This window comes from Propithecus coquereli, unplaced genomic scaffold (assembly GCF_000956105.1).
Source record: "Propithecus coquereli isolate 6110/MARCELLA unplaced genomic scaffold, Pcoq_1.0 Scaffold571, whole genome shotgun sequence".
Lineage (NCBI taxonomy): Eukaryota > Metazoa > Chordata > Mammalia > Primates > Indriidae > Propithecus > Propithecus coquereli.
The window spans coordinates 95,737-113,647 of NW_012151630.1; the positions used below are offsets into that span (position 1 = coordinate 95,737).

Here is a 17,911-nt window from a genome sequence, read left to right on the forward strand (position 1 = left end):
ACGCTGCGGCGAGTCCCACGCAGGCGGTTTGTGATTCTCTGGAAAGGGAAGGCGGTCACTGGGAGAAAAGCCGCTTTACTAGGGTCAAGTCAGGTCAGGGAAGAAAGTCGGGCAGCCGCTTTAAAAGACAAAAGAGAGACACAGAAACCAAAATGCAGGTACGAACCTCAAATGCACCCTTGTCAGATAAACACACAGAACAAACGACCACGGAGACGGAGCAGCGGGAATGATGGGGGCAATGAACACAGACGGTGTCGCAGGCCGAGCTGCACCCCCAATCCCTGTGTCGGAGTCCGAGAGCCCCTCAGGACCAGAGTGAGACTGCCCTGGGGACGGTTTCTCCAAAGGGGCCGTGGGGAAAGGTGAGGTCATACGGGCGTGGCTGGCCTGGCCCAGCCGGTGCCCGAGCAAAGGGAAGTTTGCGCAGAGCCCCGCGCCAGGAGGGGCCACCCGCACGCCCAGGAGAGAGGCCTCGCGAGGGCCTCCCTGCCACGCTCCGGGATGGTGAGAAAGTAAGTCCCCGTTGCGTCGCCGCCCGAGGGAGCTCAGGCACTGGACATGGGAGTCCTGCTCCCGTCTCAGTGACAGCCGCGGGGCGGGAGTCGAAGGAGCACGTCGCGCTTTCAGGAGACGCAGGCTCAGGTATTTTGAAGTCATCACGCCTGAAACTTTCTGGGAAGTAGTTTGGCCGAAACACAGACAAAGCACAGACGTGTACCACGCAGACGCAGCACCGTGCTGAGCTGCTGGGCGGAGGTGGGGTGCGCAGGTGATCGTCGAATGAACGTTCCGACTTCAGTCTTCAAACTTTTGTCATAAACAGTGTGGGGGAAACCGTGCCAGGCCCGCTACGGCTCTGCTCGGGGAAGAGGATCGGCCATCAGCAGCGTGACGGCAGCCGCCGGGCCTCGAGGGAGCTGCGCCGGGGGTGACGCCGCAGGCTCTGGAGCCTGTCACCTGGGCGGGTTTCTGGTCCTTCCCCTCCGGGTCCCTTCCCGCGTGACGCTCACGGCCGTCAGAGGAGGTGAGTGGGCGCCGTGTGGGAGGCACGTGGCGCCGTGGCTGACAGGGCCGGGCCAGGGAGCGTTCCCGACACAGGCCTGGCGGCCGGCCCTGGGCCCCGGCTGCGGCGCAGTCTCAGCGCACAGAGCAGCTGCCCAGAAAGGCAGCGGACGTGGTCAGCGTGGAGGAGGATGTGCTGAGCGTTTGTCCTGCTGAATACGTTTGTGTCAAAGACTCGAAGGCGCGAAAAACACGTTTACAAAACGCGCAGTTGGCAGGAAGCAGAGAGGGGCGCTGATTCGGGGAGCGAGGACCCACAGCCTCCCTGATCCTGAAGACTCGGTTTCCTGTGGGTGGATGCCGCGTCCGACTCCGTTAGAACAGAGACACCCGACTGTGTGGGGCCGGGCTCAGCTACAGTCCCCAGGGAGACCCTGGACCCCAGTGGGCCGCGACCTGCACAGGGGCTGCTTTGCGACCTGCCTCTCGCACAGCGAACGGAAACTCACACTGCGTACGTAAGGGGAAGCTGTGCACCCAGCGCGCTTGGCCCTTCTGGAGGACTGGTCTTTCTGGGCGTGTCCAGGGGAGGGTGGCCGGCTGCTGGCCGGCCACCCCCAGGCCCTCTGAGACCCTCCAACACTGAGATTCTGCGAGTAGAACTAGAACGTGAACGGTGAGAAGTGAAGATAACTGTGCTACACGAGGTTCGATGTCCTACAGATTGATCGGTTTGGCTTCAAGAAAAGGAGTAGGCCGGGCGCGGTGGCTCACGCCTATATTCCCAGCACATTTGGAGGCTGAGATGGGAGGATCGCTTGAGCCCAGGAGTTTGAGACCAGCCTGGGCAATGTAGCAAGATCCTGTCTCTACAAAAAAGAAAAAAAAAATCAGCCAGGTATGGTGGCGCCTGTAGTCCCAGCTACTCAGGAGGCTGAGGCAGGAGGATCGTTTGAGCCCAGGAGTCCGAGGCTGCAGTGAGCTGTGATGACGCCACTCACCCCCTCTACCTGGGCAATAGAGCGAGACCCTGTCTCAAAAAAAAAAAAGAAAAAAAAGAGCATAGAGAATATAAAATCTGAACTCCGAGTGGCTGAGCTGTGTGGGATGTCAGCGCACTGACTGGCAAACCAGCCGGCCCCAGCTCTTGGCGCCGGAGGCCCCGAGCGGCTCACGGAGGCATGTGCTGCTGTGGTTGAGAGACGACGCTTTGAGCCCGTCCTCGCCTTCAGGAGAAGGAGCCTAATGAGGGTGACTGTGGACCTCTCTCCTAAAAAATCCTTCACTCTCAGGCAGAGCAGCTGCCGGAACAGCTTCTGCCTGTGATGTAGCAGAAAAAAGCCCACACAGATTTGCTGGGATATTTTCCTTTCAACACCAACAGACCGACGGCTTCCTAAATCCCGGCAGCACAGACTCGGCTGGCTGTGAGATCAAAAAGGGGTGGACGACAGCCAAGCCCGGAGTCTCTCTCCTCCACTGTCTTGGGGAGTGACAGGCGTGTCCAGAACATTCCTCTACGAGAGGAAGACAGAAAACCCTTGCTTACTCATCAGATTTAGGAGAATTGCTCATGTTTCCATCTTTAAAAGCAAGTCAGGATAATTTCTGGTCACTCGGAAGTGACCTGAGCAAAAACATTCCTTAAAGGGGATTCTGCTTAGGGTTGGGGAGGAAAAATACGAAACCAAAGGTTTATTTGGGAAGAGACTGTTTTCTGAGAATTTTAAGGTCAGCCATGCTTGGCCAAGTGCCGTGGTCCCTGTATCTCAACCACGCACGCCTGTGGGAGTCTGAAATCTACGTGCGTCTTCCCAACACGCACGAACTCTCAGGTGAGTCCAGGAAGCGTCCGCGTCCCAAGTAGCCTGGGGAAGGCGGGCGTCGGCACGGTCGGCCTGGCTCGAAACCCCAGAGTCCTCATCTGCCAGACGGTGGTTTCTCGTAAGGGTGGACGTCCTTCCGCAGCGCAACTCGACGTGGGGCACGGCGGGTTGGGCCGCCCCCCGCATCTGAGCGGCCCATAGGCGGCGGCGGGAGGCCCCAGCTATGCCTCTGGCCGTGCGCTGAGCCGTCATCTCTGTAGGGACAGCATCCTTAGGAGTCGACGTGTCCGAGCGCCGCATGGCGCATCCCCGGGTCTGTCTTGGTCCTCTCTGGCTCTGTCTGTTACCGTTTCTGTGTCTCTGACGACTTCTCTCTCTCACAACACAGAGCCAAAAATATTTTTTTGTTTAAGACCGTACACCAAAATAGCATCGTGTTCCTGTTCCTAATTTAAAAAGCAGATGAGCAAAACACTGCACAATTCTTTTTAAAGATGCAAAACCTTACCAAGTGCACGTTAAGTTCTTTAAGCTTCCGAGGTAACACACCGACCTAGCGCAGGCCAGCCGAGCATCCAGTGTCATCTCCGAGGATGATCTGGCCGTGGCTGGAACCCCAGGCTGCAGGGATCCGAGGGCCACGGCTCTCCCAGTCTTGAATCTCCTGTACACTCGCCCCACGTTGTCTCCAGCCTGGGCGGGGAGGCGCCAGCCCCGGGAGGCAGGGCGCGTGTCGGCCGGGCAGGAGGCGGGCAGCAGGGCGCGTGCGGCTCCACCAGGAAGGACATGCGCGGGGTCCGCGGCACGTCCAGCGGGACACACTTGGTGAATCCAGCTTCATCTCGGAAGTCAGGCGGCTGCTTTGTTCTCTTGGGGGGGCCCCTCACGGGGCGTGGTCAGGAGAGGGGCTGCTCACAGCGGGACGCAGGGGAGGAGGCACCCGGCGGGAGGGCAGACATGAGCACCCCTCAAACAGACGTGAGCGAACCTGGGGCACACGTGTGCAGGACATGGTCGAGGAGCAAACGCAGAGTGAGACGCTACAGGGATGAGGGCGCCGCCGCCCAGATGCGCAGACGCACGCGGGGCCCGAGCGCCCGTCTACCCGTTTGTGGCGACCGACAGGAGCCGTCGAGGACACAGAGCCAGCAGAAGCCAGTTCTCCTCGACACGTCGTGGCTCGATCACACAGCTGATTCTGTCCCACGAAGAGCACAGCAGCCGGGCACGGTCAGGCGGGGTCAGGGACAAGAAGGGCTGTTACCTCCACCGCAGTCTGGCAAGACCAGCAGGAGTCTAAGCGACGGCATTTTCTCCCTCATATTCCGCCTGGGAGGAGCTGCGGGGTAGAATTTGATGAAAAGATTTCCTTCTAAAAGCTAAGGTGGCCAGTAGTATGGAGAGAAAAGTGGATGATACAAGTTTGCTCAGAGTAAACCTATTGATTCACGGAAGTATTTATCCAGGTTGTCTCCACCAGAGACAACTCGCCTGTGTTCCTGCAGCGACCTTTCAGCCTCGGACAGGAGCGCGGTTCCCTCACCCGCGTGCAGTTAACGGCCCCGGGTCCCCCACTGCTGCCCCAACGGGCCAGCTGCTGCGGGTAGGGGACCCGGGAGTCTGCGGGCGGGACCTGTGGGCGGGTCGAGGTGCAGGCCGCTGCCTTCCAGCTCCCAGCACCGGAGGGGACGGAGGAAGCGTTTCCCGTCCTTGGGCAGGGCCACGCTCCCGCCACAGAGAGCTCAAGGGCCTTGTCCTCGCGCGGCTGCGTTGGCGCTGACCACTACCTTGAGAGGGGCCCCTTTCCATGGCCAGGGTCCTCGCCTCCGAACCTGGGTGCCACGCAGCTGCAGGGTGCACAGGAGGACACCCCCTGTGCGTTCCTGGCACGCTCTGGGCTGTCACTGGGGGTGTCTCCGGCGAACAGGCCTTGAATGTCAGCCGTTACCGTAAAGGACCTAGGAAGCCGTGTAAACAGCCAGACAGAGAAGACATCTAACGTGTGCTCACCGCGCAGTGCACGCTCACGGCTGTCCCCCACCAGCAGGCTGCTCACGGGACGGTGGAAGCCGCCAGCCCCAGCGTCGTCCGCAGCCCCTGACGCACAGCAGGTGCTTAATAAAGACCCATTGGTTGACCGAATTCTGTTTTGCTTTCCTTCTAAACATCAATGTATAAATCACAACAGTTTCCGCTTTTAAAGCTCTTTAGGGTTAAAAACCCCTCGGGCCTCACGGAAACAGAGGGTCTGGCGTGAGCGCGAACTGAACCGTTAGAACACAGTCTGCACCCAGGGGCGTGGCCGGGCTCCGTGAAGGTCTACGACTGTCCAGGTGAGCCCCCAGCAACACAAGATCCTGCTTCTCCCTGCCCTCACCTCCGGACGTCAGCCACACTCCTGTGTTCACTGTGAGAAGAGGCTGCCCCCGGGGCCGCGGCGGACGAGAGGCCGGGCAGTGGGCGGTGGCGCCAGGCTGGTCCCTTGACCCACTCCCGAGGGCCGTGGCAGGGACACGGTGACAGAGGTCACCTTCACCACGGAGGATGCTCGTCTTTGCGCCGTTGGGAAGCTGCGGGGAAGCCGATGGGCTTCGCTGCGCTCCGGGAAGTGTGAGCTGATGACGCTCCTCTTGTTACATTAGACACGCGTGTGTCCCTCCCATCTTACGGTTACCGAGAGAGCGACTGAGCAGCTGCGCATCTTACACACACCCGCGCATACACACACCAACATGTGCGCACACACGCGTGTCACACACACACCCGCGCATACACACACCAACATGTGCACACACGTGTGTCACACACACATACACACACACCCGTGCGCACACACACCATGTGCACACACACGCATGTCACACACACGCACACACCCGCGCATACACACACCAACATGTGCACACACAGGCATGTCACACACACACATACACACACACCCGTGCGCACACACACCATGTGCACACACACGCATGTCACACATACACATACACACCCGCGCATACACACACCAACATGTGCACACACACGCATGTCACACACACACATACACACACACCCGTGCGCACACATGCGCGTGCATACACACACGCGCGTGCATACACACACACGGTCGTTCATCACTCAGGAAAGCAGCGTCTGGCCAATACCCATTTCTGTCCAATCTTTGGGCACAAGGACACCGCGTCCCTGTCCTTGCTGTGCTGTGGCTCACGTCACCTCCCCACCGCGTGGCCCCGAGTCGCAGAAGCCCGCTGGGCGCAGCCGGCAGCAGTCGCCGCAGAACTGCGTCTCCCCTCCCCGCACGCGTCCCTTCAGAGAACCGACTACTTTTGGTGTCTCCGTTTCCGGCAACGACACCTGCCCAGACAGAAGGTCCCCAGTGCCGTGGCGGAGTCAGGTAGGTCGCAGACGCGGCGACAGCGACCACTATCTGTTCTGTGCCCAGCGGAGCTGGTGCTACGCCCTCACTCAGAGAGGGGAAGGGTCGCGTCCCAGATCACGCAGGAGCAGGGAACAGCACAGCCAGCGCCCACTGGAGTGTGCACGTCCCCAACCCCAGTGCTCAGGACTCCGCTGCAGGACCGGGGAGGCAGCTGGGCTGGGCGGTTCAGGCCGGGCCGGAGCTGCCCGGGGAGGGAGGGGCTGGGGCAGGCACAGGGAGGGGCTCCCACCCACCACAGCCGCGCCGCGTGTGGGGCGCTACGTACAGGTCAGCACGGCCAGGGAGCGGTTCTTGGGCACGTTCTCCTCCCTCTGGGCCACGAGCGAGCTGCTGGGCTCCGCCTGGTAGGCACACAGAGCCTCCCACTCCTTCTCCAGCCGGTTCTTGTTCTTCAGGTGGTCCTCCATGTAGGCCTGGGGGGGGAAACAGAGTCAGGAGTGGGTTCGCACGAGGTCCGCAGGCAGGCACAGGCCAGCCAGAGGCCCACGGTGCAGCAGAGGCTTTCCCGTGTCCGGGCGTGTGCTGCGCCCACCACGGGTGCTGGGCATGGGTGCCAGGCGCTCCTCAGCGGGAGGGCTGCTCCGGTGAGCGCCGACTGGCTGGGGAAGCGCCGCGTCCACGTGAGACGCGTTTGAGCAGCCAACCGAAACCTGGTGTGGAAGACGTCTCCGACCAGAGAGGGGGTTAACGAGGCAGCTGTCAGGGGTTGCAGAGGGGACCCTGCGCCACACACTGAGTGGGGAGCGTTCCCACGGGACCCGATGTCCGGCTGTGTCGGGGAGAAGAGGGGCCGGGTCTCGGACCCGGATAGCCGGGGGCTCTGGTGCGGGCTGTGCCGCTGGGGCTCCCAAGCCCACTGGAGAGCAGCGCCCTCCGCAGCAAAGAAGGAACAGATACGGTTAAGACAACATACACAGGAGCAAGTAAGCTGTAGACGAGCTAAAAAATAGGGCTAAAGAGAAAACCACGACTCAACCTCGCTCTGGGAAAGCATCTCACTAAATAATGTTTTGCGTTAAAAGTCTTTCATTGTCTTTTTCTCTTTCTGAAAGAACCAGGAGTTACTAACAAGTGCTGTAAGTCCTTGAAATCATTCAGTCCCTGAAAAATAGGAAATACCGTCTGGAAACTACCCTACACGTGCGATCAAAACCACGTCAAACTGGGCAATTAGAAAATCTCTAAAAAGTGGCAACTGCACCCTCAGGAGATCCTCCCCATGGAGGCAAAGCCTGGTTGGTCATCCCAGCGGGACAGACTGAGAGACAGAGACAGACAGAGACCTCTTCTGATTCCCGACGGCGAGGCACAGGCAGGTCACCCTGCTCCCAAAGGACACCTGCTAATAATGAATCAGAGCTCGCTTCCCCAGATACGTGCCAACAGCAGGAAATGCGCGTAGCACGACGTACCCAGCACGTGACATAGGCGCATTGTTATCACACATACGTGAACACAGCATTAGGTGGATGCGTGGGCTCTGTTTACCGCTGCCGTGACGACCGTCGTCCGTGTTCTGATCCCAGTGCCGGGAGCTCAGACCATCCCGTGGCAGGGGCGTCCCTTCCTCCCGGTTCCCTTTACACAGAGGTCATTTGTCTTACATTTGGCGCATTTCTGTGACCCCGTGGCCGCGATGCATCTGGGGTAGTGAGCGGGTGGGTGCTGTGTTTTGTGCAAAGGGTCAAACAGCATCTGGCGTTGAACAGACAGAAAACCAGTGGAAGCAAGTATTTTGACCCTCGGCTGTTCCAGTCGTAATTCTCCGGCGTTTGTGCGTGAGCAGCGATTCCCAGAAATAGGTGAGGAACTGGTGTCCTGACACCCCCTTCCTCAGAGGCGTTCAGCTGCCGGCACCGTCTACGCCTTCCTTACCGATCCGTTCCGCCGGGAACCGGCTGTGATTTAAGGAAAATCATCTCAAAGGACCAAACCCGGACGTGATTTTGCACCCCCAGGAAATGACCATCTCGTCCTCCAACACTTTGCTTGTGGGTTTCCAGTGGGCCACGTGTCACCTGTAGACAGAGGTTATCATGTGCGTCCACATAGGACGAGACACACACGTGCGCACGGTCCGCTGGGGCAAAGTGGCCACGTGCAGCCACTTCCAACCTCGGGTCCACTTGCCGCCGTGGCCCCCGCCTTCCACTCCGACACCCCCGCTCCAGGATGGCCCCTCTTGCCCTCCCCGCCCACCTGTGCCCACGCTGGGAGACAGGCGGGAGAGACACCACAGTGAGCGCGAGATGCTGCTGCCTCGCCCAGCTCCAGGCGCCTGGGAAGAGGAAGGAACCTTGGGTGAGACCATCACAGCATCTCACTGAAGTTTTGACCAAAGCCAGCTCAAATCCACGCCACAAACACCAGCTCTGCCAGATACGTGTCGTGCTGGTGCGACTCGCGGCAGGGTCTGTGCCGTGCTGTGGCGATAGGCATGACACCCCTGTACGCAGGTGCGAAAGGTGGGGCGAGGAACCGTCTGGCCCCGGGTGCGGACACCGAGGCAGCCTGCGCCAGGGATCCCAGGTGCTCTGGCCACTTAGGGGACAGCAGACGGATGTCAGTGCCGATGACGGAGAAGCTGCTCCGACCACTCCAGCCCCAGGTGGCGGCCGCTGTTTCCACGCCACGCCGCGTGAGCGACAGAACCCTCATGGCTGCCCAAGCCAAAGTAAGTGAGTTCGTCCGCTCTGCCCTCCCCAGCCCCACACGCAGGTGGCCCCGGGGTCCCTCTGTGTGGGGAAGAAGACCCCGTACGGATGTCTGAGTTACTAAATTAGGCAAAACTCAAATGGCTCCATCTATAAAACACTTTCTTTTGAGACAATTATGGCGTATCAAATACATACTTTTGTACCAAAGTGATTCTAACGGAAAACATTTTTGTATGATGTAACATTGAAGCTTTGTGAAACACTAACTAGCTCACGCAGCCCACAGTCTGGTCTGGGGGATCCTGGGAGGTGGGGGCAGTGCTGGCGGAAGTGGATTTTCACTGCGCATCTGCAGCGACTTCTCTCGCGCTCGGTCGAGGAACCGTCCCACAGACAGACGTACCACGGTTCCTGGCAAAATGACTCTGGGTTCTATCTTCTCTTTGGAAAATGCTCTTCTCACAAAATCCATCACCAACAAATGAGCTTCTTTCAACAAAACATGATGGATTCTAAAATGATGAACCTTGGCAGGCTTAATCCACCTCAGATATTGTCTGCAGAGGAGGCATCGTGCATTATCTTAATTCCTACGAACCGCGGCTGTGTAAGTTTCGCATTTGTCCTAACCATGGGAAGTGAATCAGGCTGCACTTGAATTTCTAAACTTATGGCAAGAAATATAAATGGAGTATCCAGCAGGCAAGCTGGGGGTGGGAGAGAGGGAAAGGTGGATGTTGATGTGATTATGTGTTTTCACCGGGAGTTAAGTCATCTGAAGATGCGCCTGATGATGTTAAAATCAAGATAAAACTTCTGTTCTCTCAGCGCGCACCGCTCCGCAGCTGTGGCCGTCCCGTCCTACTCACCGCAATTTGATCTGGTCCGTATTTTTCTATCAACATTTTTATGAAGTGTCATTCATGACACTAAACTGATGTACTTTCCTCAGCCACACAGTGGGAGTCTTTCCTCTTTTGTGATCTGTGGGCAAGACACTTGTCATCTGTGAGTCTGTGGGGGAGCCCGGCCTTTGCAGTGAGATGATGCATTTTAAACCATGAAAGCAAAACCAAAAGGTGCAGCGATGACTTAATACAAATGTTCCTCCATTTATGATGGGGTGACGTCCTGATAAACCCATCGTAAGCTGAAAATATCTCAAGCTGGAATGTATTTAACACACCTAACCTGCCGACGTCGTCGCTTAGCCCAGCCCGCTGGGAACATCCTCAGAACACCTCCATTAGCCCGCAACTGGGCAAGGCCATCTAACACAGAGCCTCCTCACAACGGTGGCGAACATCTCACACACTTGCTAGCCACAGCACCGACAGGGAATGGCAGATGGCTGCGTGGGCCCTCCCTGTGTGGGTCCCACTGGGGCACGTCGCTTCTGCGCCCTTGTCCGCTGACATCGTACGCCAGGGACCGTCTGTCCTGTGGGCTCCTGCTGTTCAAGGACGTGAGATCTGTGCACGAGGACAGGCTCAACTCTGCTCCGACACGGTCCGCTTGCGGGATCGTCCGGCACGTCAATGTGCAATCCAAACACTGCTCAGGGGCTTTCCCCTGTCGTGGGCTGTCAGCTGAAGATGTTTCAAGAACCAACGTTTCATTTCACGCGGGCACATGTCGGGGATGTGGTGGTGGAAGGGCTTAGTTTTGACGAAGCTGCAACCTTTCTGTCCCATAAATAGCTCATGCAGAAAGGAAGAGAAAAGACAGAATGAAAGCAAAAGCTGCTCCTCACTCCAGCACAGGGTGAACTGCAGGGCTGCGCAAACCTCATCCTCCGGCGCCTGTGGAGCCGCTCTTTCCTGCGCTCGCTGCTGTTGGTCAAGCCTTGGACATCCTCGGCGGCAGAGTTTTCTTTTTCAGGATGAAAAATGCTGAGATGAGGCTTACATCTTACATACGGGGAAACCAAGGGCTGGCGAAGTTAAGCGGGTGGCACATAGCCCCACAGCCGGTGGCAGCACCAAGGCTGATCCCGGTCTCGGAACCGGCGGGTTTTGTCCTGGTCTGCTGCGTGGCCGCCTCGCCCCTCACGCCACCTCTCCACTTCCTACTCACGATCGGCCACATCAGCATTTCAGGTGCAATGGCAGCCTGCTTCACAACCATCGGCGCTGCCTGGACTGGTCCTGTCCTTTCTCCAAATTTCCTTTCACTCACCTGTTCTCTGTCCCAGCGAGACTCTGCTTCCCGCCGTCGTCGCTCCCACCCCGCCGCCCTCCCTGCACCTGTTCACGCTGGCGCTTCCGCGATGACTCCCCCGACTCCAGGCCCAGCTGAAACACCCCCTCCGTCAGGAGTCACCACCCCCCGTGACCGTCCTCTCCCACAACCACCCCCACTTCCACACCAGCTGTTCACGAAAACACGCCTCCGCGGCACGGGTCAGACCCACCTGCGCTTTAGCTGCAGGCTCCAAGCTCTGATTCTTCCCGTGACATCAATGTTTTCGTAGGGCAGGGCTGCGTTTCAGCTGCTCTGCACATGCGGTGGGAGCAACCGCCAATGTTCGCTGAGTGACCACTTGTAACCCGGAAATTTCTACAAGTAATTTGTATTATAGATAAAAATTTTATATTGATGATGGGGATCCAAAAACATTGTCTTCCAATCCTCTGAAACTGGGAAGATTTCTCCGAAAGTAACATAAGGAATTTAAAAAGTCTCCTTACGCACTTCCTTGCTGCCGTCTTCCTTTCTGGGTCACCCGATAAGCATCTGTAACTCACGCCGAACAGGAGGCGCCACACTCTAATGTTCCCCTCTTGCCCCCAGCTGAGAGGCCACCACGTGAATTTGGAGACGGGGGCAACAGTTCAGAAAGCTCCTCCCCCAGCTCATCTCCTCCTTTAAGTCTTAATCTCCCTCCATGGTCCAGACCCAGGTCGGGCTCTGTCTCCCCCGGAGCCTTCCAAGGCAGCGTCACCCACCCTGCGACCCCCGTGCACAGTGAGTGCCACTCGTGGATATGGCACGTGCTGCCGCTGGCACAGCTGCGCTGGGTCCCCCCTGGTGTGAGCTCCGGGGGTTGGGGACCCCGTCTTACCCCAGCAGGTATCAGCGCACAGTTCCCTGTCTGGGCTGGGCCAGTGCCTCTGAGTCGGAGCTAACCCAGCAGGGCGACGCACATGGGTTGTGCTGGGTCGGAGCCAAGGGAAGGCGGGATTGCACCACGTGGCGGATTCACACCACGAGGTATTTTTTTTTTTTTTTTTTTTAGACAGAGTCTCACTGTGTTGCCCGGGCTAGAGCGCTGTGGCGTCAGCCTAGCTCACGGCAACCTCAAACTCCTGGGCTTGAGTGATCCTCCTGCCTCAGCCTCCCGAGTAGCTGGGACTACAGGCATGCGCCACCATGCCCGGCTAGTTTTTTCTATATATTTTTAGTTGTCCAATTAATTTCTTTCTATTTTTAGTAGAGACGGGGTCTCGCTCTTGCTCAGGCTGGTCTCGAACTCCTGAGCTCAAACAATCCGCCCGCCTCGGCCTCCCAGAGAGCTAGGATTACAGGCGTGAGCCACCGCGCCCGGCCCACCACGAGGTATTAATACAGAGAGTGAAAACAAGAGTGAAGAGTTGGTGCTCAATCCTAGTTGACGCCACTTGAAGTGCTCAGAGAGTTAATTCTGACAGTGACCCCGGTCAGGTTTGGAAGCTCACCTTTAATTTTTCAGAGCTGCTCATGATTCTCTCAACAATATTTTGGGGTTTTGAAGTGTTCCTGGCTGCAAGAACTCAGCCTGACATTTTGTATTTTTGAACTTCATTCAGGGAATTTTACTTAAGCTGATCTTAGATGAGCCCTGAGTGGGAAGATGTCTATGACTTTCTCGAATTCTGGTACTTTCTGAGGGCCTACACGGGATGTGCTTGCACAGGAGATAATTCCCAGATCCAACCATTCACGGAAGCCCCAAGGTCTCAAGTTTTCCGAGTGTGTGGCCCACACACACGTCTGACGCTGACCACAGACCACGAGGCGTCAGCATCCGCAGCACCTGAAGACGTAGCTCCGTTTCTCTGATTTTCTTGCTCTTTGAGGAAGACGGCATCTGTTTTCACTGGATTTATTTGTGTGAGAGATACTAATCTAAGATTTTCCTCTTTAACCTTTCTCTTATTTCTGAGCCCATCCTCCCAGCTCCCCATCTCGTACCATTTCTGGCCCACACCGCCAGACTGTGTAGGGTAGAAAAATCAAGAACAGTGTCTGGGCCACGAGGACCAAGCGGCTCAGATGACTTGTAGGAAACAGTGTCCGTGCATCACACAAACCAACCAGCTTCCACTTTTAGTGGAACCGTTTTACACAGAATCCCGCACCCGTGTAGCGCAAGTGTTACTGGCATCGGGAGGAGGAGGGTGTGTTCACGACGTGTTACTGTAGCCCAAATATTTCCTGCATCATTTTATGGTCAAACGGTAACACTCTGAGGTTAAGAGAGTGACCTCCAGGAACACGCAGTGCCCCGCGTCACTCATCGCAAGAGATCTGCAGCTTCAGGAGATGAATCGTTCATCTCCTGCCACTCACGGAGCTTTACGAACCCTGAGGAGCTTTTGCTGAATAGGAACACTCCGCTCATGAAACGGGGCAGGCGCTGGGCTTGATCGTGAGATCCTTCCTAACAAAGTCATAAGCAAGAAGCGTCTGGTCCCACATGCAGCTACTTTTTGGCTATTAACTTTGGACAAACCATCTGCTCTCACTGACCCTTAATTTACTCCTCCGCAACACAGAACCAGAGTCTGGATTTCTAAAGGTGGTTTGGGGGCTGACAAGTTAACATAGGAAGTACAATCCGTGGACTACAAAGCGCACGCACGTGGACCATGGCAGTGGCGGCGGGTCTTCATTTTCCACCAGGAAGTGACAGAGTTGGATTATCTCTTCAACCATCTCCCAGATGCCGCGACTCTCCTGTGGTTCGGGGGACACCGAGCTTTCTACCTAGGGAGACACAGCACGCGGAGTTACCGCACGTACCTGCACTGACCACAGCCTGGATGCATGTCTAAGGGTGATTGTGGCGACACAGTCACCACGGATGCGCCGTGGCCATCGGTCAGGGCGTTGATGCCACCACTGACATCATCGGAGAGAGAAACAGCACCACAGTCCCAGGGCTTTGTCCCTTTGAGGGACTGTGGCATTTCTCAGAAACGTGCGTCCCCTTACTGCATGTCTAAAACCAATACATGAGCACGGCTTTAGCCCGTGTTACTGTGCCTTTCTGCCATGACACTGGGGACAGCTCTAGAACCATCTGCACTCCTATCTGCTTCTTTTATTACTTTTTTTTAAGAGGGTGGTATTTCACGGCCAATCCTGAGAAAAGAATTACTGGGAAATGCCCGCGTAAGAGGCGATGAAACTAAGTGCTAATTGACGGTTTCCCTGGGGAAAGCGCACACAACGCCCCGTGTGTTTCTGACTCAGGACCCCGTGGTCACGTCACATTCCGAGACTACTCTGTGGGCACCGTTTTGTGAGCTTGCAAAACCGACCATAAGGTTCCAGGATTGTTCAGGAAATAATATCACTGATCAAAATTAAGAATTGTTTTCACCATCTGCAATGAGCCAACACTGGTGGCATTAACGGGGCATTTAACTGTGACTGTCCACAGGCGGTCACGGCACCCTGAGCTCCTTGGCACCGGCAGGTGGCATTGCTGCTGCGTCCGAGTGTCGTGACCCAACAGGGTCGTCCGAACCCTGTCCACGGCGCTTGGGGGCTGCGCCAGACACCTGCCCACACTCCTGCGGACCCCACATGCCCGAGGAGACCAGCCGGAGGGCAGGAAAGAGTCAGCGCGTGCCGGCGTGGTCTCAGCTCTGTCAGAAGTCACAGAAATGATGTGATGTTGGCATCTCTCAGCCAAACAGCAATGGGGTGAGATACTGGGAGGTGCAATGAGATTTATTGTTACTATTGAAAAGAGGAATGACGAGGGACTCCTAACGTGCAATACCGAGACTCCTCAGCACGGTGGGCGCAAGATCCACGCAACACCACGTCCCTTCAGTCAGGAGGTGCCCAACCCCCCCGTGGCAGCACACTCGGGAAGCTCACAGGTTGCTCTGTGGGTCTTCAGACGGGGGACAAGCAGAAACTGTCCAGTGGAACTGCATTCCGACAGCGCCCCTGGCGGACGGGAGACTCTGCCCCCGGGGAGCAGGCGTGCCGGGGAGAGCCGGGTCTGCAGAGCTTCCGGCTGTTACCGGGGAGCCTCGTTTCTCTCCTTTCTTCACGTCGGTGCCGCCCGCAGCACAATGCCCTTTAATTTACAGACGTTACAATCAAAGCTTTTGTTAACGTAAAGAATACGATCCACTTACATTTTCCGTCCTCCTGACAAGACCGCAGTTTGCGTTTTAAAGTCGTGAGTTGGACTGAAGCTCTGGGAGCACCAAGCGAGCTGCTCCTGCTGCTACCTGGGGAAACGGTGACCTTTTCTTTCTTTAAAAATAAACACGGTCAGCTGTCTTCATTAATGCATCAGAGGGAAATTTTACGTTAAACGGCTGAATTTCAAAAGTAGGATATCTGAATTCCAAGAAGAATGTAAGAGAGGAACAGAGCCGTGACGAGGCCCGTTGTCTTGGCCTCGCGCGCACTGACGCGGACACGCAGGGACCGCGGACCGCTGGACCGGAGGAGGCGCCTGGTGTCTGTAGATTGCTGCGTCTGGCGTGTTTTAAATGTTATTTATTAACATTGTGCAGCAGGAACGTTGAAATATTTAGAATTAGAAATTTAAGGTGTAAGTGCAAACACGCAGCAGATCAGATACAGTTAGAGGATGCTACTTTTAGTTTAGGAAAGGTCTGCTTGAAGCAAGCATCCCGAACCATGCAATTGTATTCAAATTACCGTCTCACTCTGAAAAAAGTAAGACGTGAAACAGCGCACAATGAATCACCTCCGTAACCGCCCTGTTCCTTAACACAGGCCCCGGTCCCAGCACCAGCTCTGACTTGCAGTGGGACGACTGGTCTTACTGGACAAGAAAACGTGCTTTCGTGGCTCCTCCCAGCAAAGAAGGAAGGCGCAGAGCAGATCTGCGCGCGGGACCAGACGCGCCCACTGGAAGGACGCTCTGCGTCAACGTGGACTTTACTCGGGAAAAGCAAACACGTGGTTTCCGAATCCAACCTCTGGGTTATCCGCACAAAGTCTTGAAGAGGTGGGAACGGACCGAAGGAATTCGTAAGAGTGGATGAAAGACCATTCATGGCTCTTTCTCTTTCTATTACATTTAAAAGTTGCTTTCACGGAAATTTGTTTTTAGGGAAGAAATATTCCCACACATAGCTGCAGTAAGTAAAAAGCTTCCCTTATCCTAGTGAATTGGGAAGTCGTAAATTGGCGGCAAAATCGCCCTACATGGGCACCAGAGTTGGCTTCGCCCGTAACCGGGAACCAACGCCATTTTTCCAAGTTCTTGCTCTGAAATCTTTGTCTCAAGCTAACCTATTTTGAGGACCACCGAGGATCTTTGGCAAGCCCAGCGACCCTTGGACACGGTTCTCAATGCTGTCTTAAAGTGATTTAGAAATCTATGTCCATTCTTTGTGTCGTCGCCAACCAAACCATGGAGTAATATAAAATTCTGAACCATTACAGTAGTGGAGAAAAGTTCAGAAACTTCAGACCTCAACGTCTTCCAGAGAAAGTCCTTGGCTGAGCCCAGTCAGGGGCGAGGACAAGTGAGTGCGTGAGGACGGCAGATGCGCAGGCCATGAGGAGACAGGGCGTGGGCTGTGCGCCGTTTCCCAGCCGTGTGCCGCTGCATTGTCTGCTGTACCTGAAACTCTCTCTGTAATTGAAAAATAAAATGCACACAAGAACTAAGAACGCGCCTCCCCCAGTAGAGCTCTAGAGAAAATGACGTGCTGTTTTCAAAGCACTATTAGGAAAACGCTGTCAGAGGACAGGGCTGTTGCTTCTGTATGGAGCTGGGACGTGGGCTGTGCGTCTCCTGCCCTTTGGGGGGACAAAGAGATGAGAGGCTGAGTGTTTGCAAAGTGTCAGGTTAGGAGGATGTGAAAACTGGTTAAACTTCGATTGCACAGAACTGAACTAATTGCAAGCTTCGATGAATATATTTTAAGTATAATTTGGGCTTTCGGTATTGCAAATCTAGAACAAGGTCCAGAATTGCAGGAAAACACACTAATACAAGAGAGTTCTTTAACAAATCCTGAGTGACCCCAGGATCTCCCCTGGAGCTCGTGACTCATTGGCCGGGGCCACCGTTAGACAGTGCTGCACAGAGACAGCCCGTGCACTAAAAGCACAGTGACTCTCAATTATTCTGTGGCTTCCACTAACCTTTATGTTGTAAATTTATGGGAAAAGAATCACAATTTGATAAAGACAACTAAACCCTGTAGCAAATGTTAATAATTTCTGTTCCAGAAATGTTCCAATTAATAAACTTTAAAAAAATAAGTAATTCCACCCTTACTACCTCCTCTCACTAACGGGAAAGGCTTGTTCCTTTGCACGACTGATAGTTTGTTTTACGCCCGGCATTCTCTAGCACGATGTCATCCTCGGGCGCGCGTAGGAGAGGGTGACAGAGGTCTCCTGCAGGAAGACTGAGAAAGAAGCTATTTAATAATGGTGATGATGACAATAACACCACTTTGTATTTTTAGGCTGTCATTCTCAGAGAAGCTCAAAGAATTTTAAATGAACAATTTCATGAATCTTATTATCTTACTTAACATCTTAAAAATTAAGGTTATATGCACATAGGTAAAATACAAAGATGCATACTTATAAGCAATGGAAAATAATTAAGAGAATTATGCTACATTTCCATAAATGTACAGCTATTAATATTTAAATTTAGGGCAAAAGAGGTTTGCTTGACATTCTGAGTGAAACACAAATGCTGCCTCTAGTTGAGGGAGAGAGTTAAGAGTCGTGTTCCTGTTTCGACTGGATTC

At 55.3% G+C, this 17,911-nt stretch overlaps 1 protein-coding gene across 1 annotated transcript in view; it reads right to left on the minus strand.

Annotated features, from left to right (window-relative positions):
* The window catches only part of PTPRN2 (protein tyrosine phosphatase, receptor type, N polypeptide 2), a 500,467-nt gene that overhangs the window by 48,175 nt on the left and 434,381 nt on the right, over positions 1–17,911 (minus strand). The window contains exon 14 of the mRNA XM_012658102.1: positions 6,542–6,689. Coding sequence (XP_012513556.1) covers positions 6,542–6,689 — 148 coding nt within the window. The remainder of the gene's footprint in view (positions 1–6,541; positions 6,690–17,911) is intronic.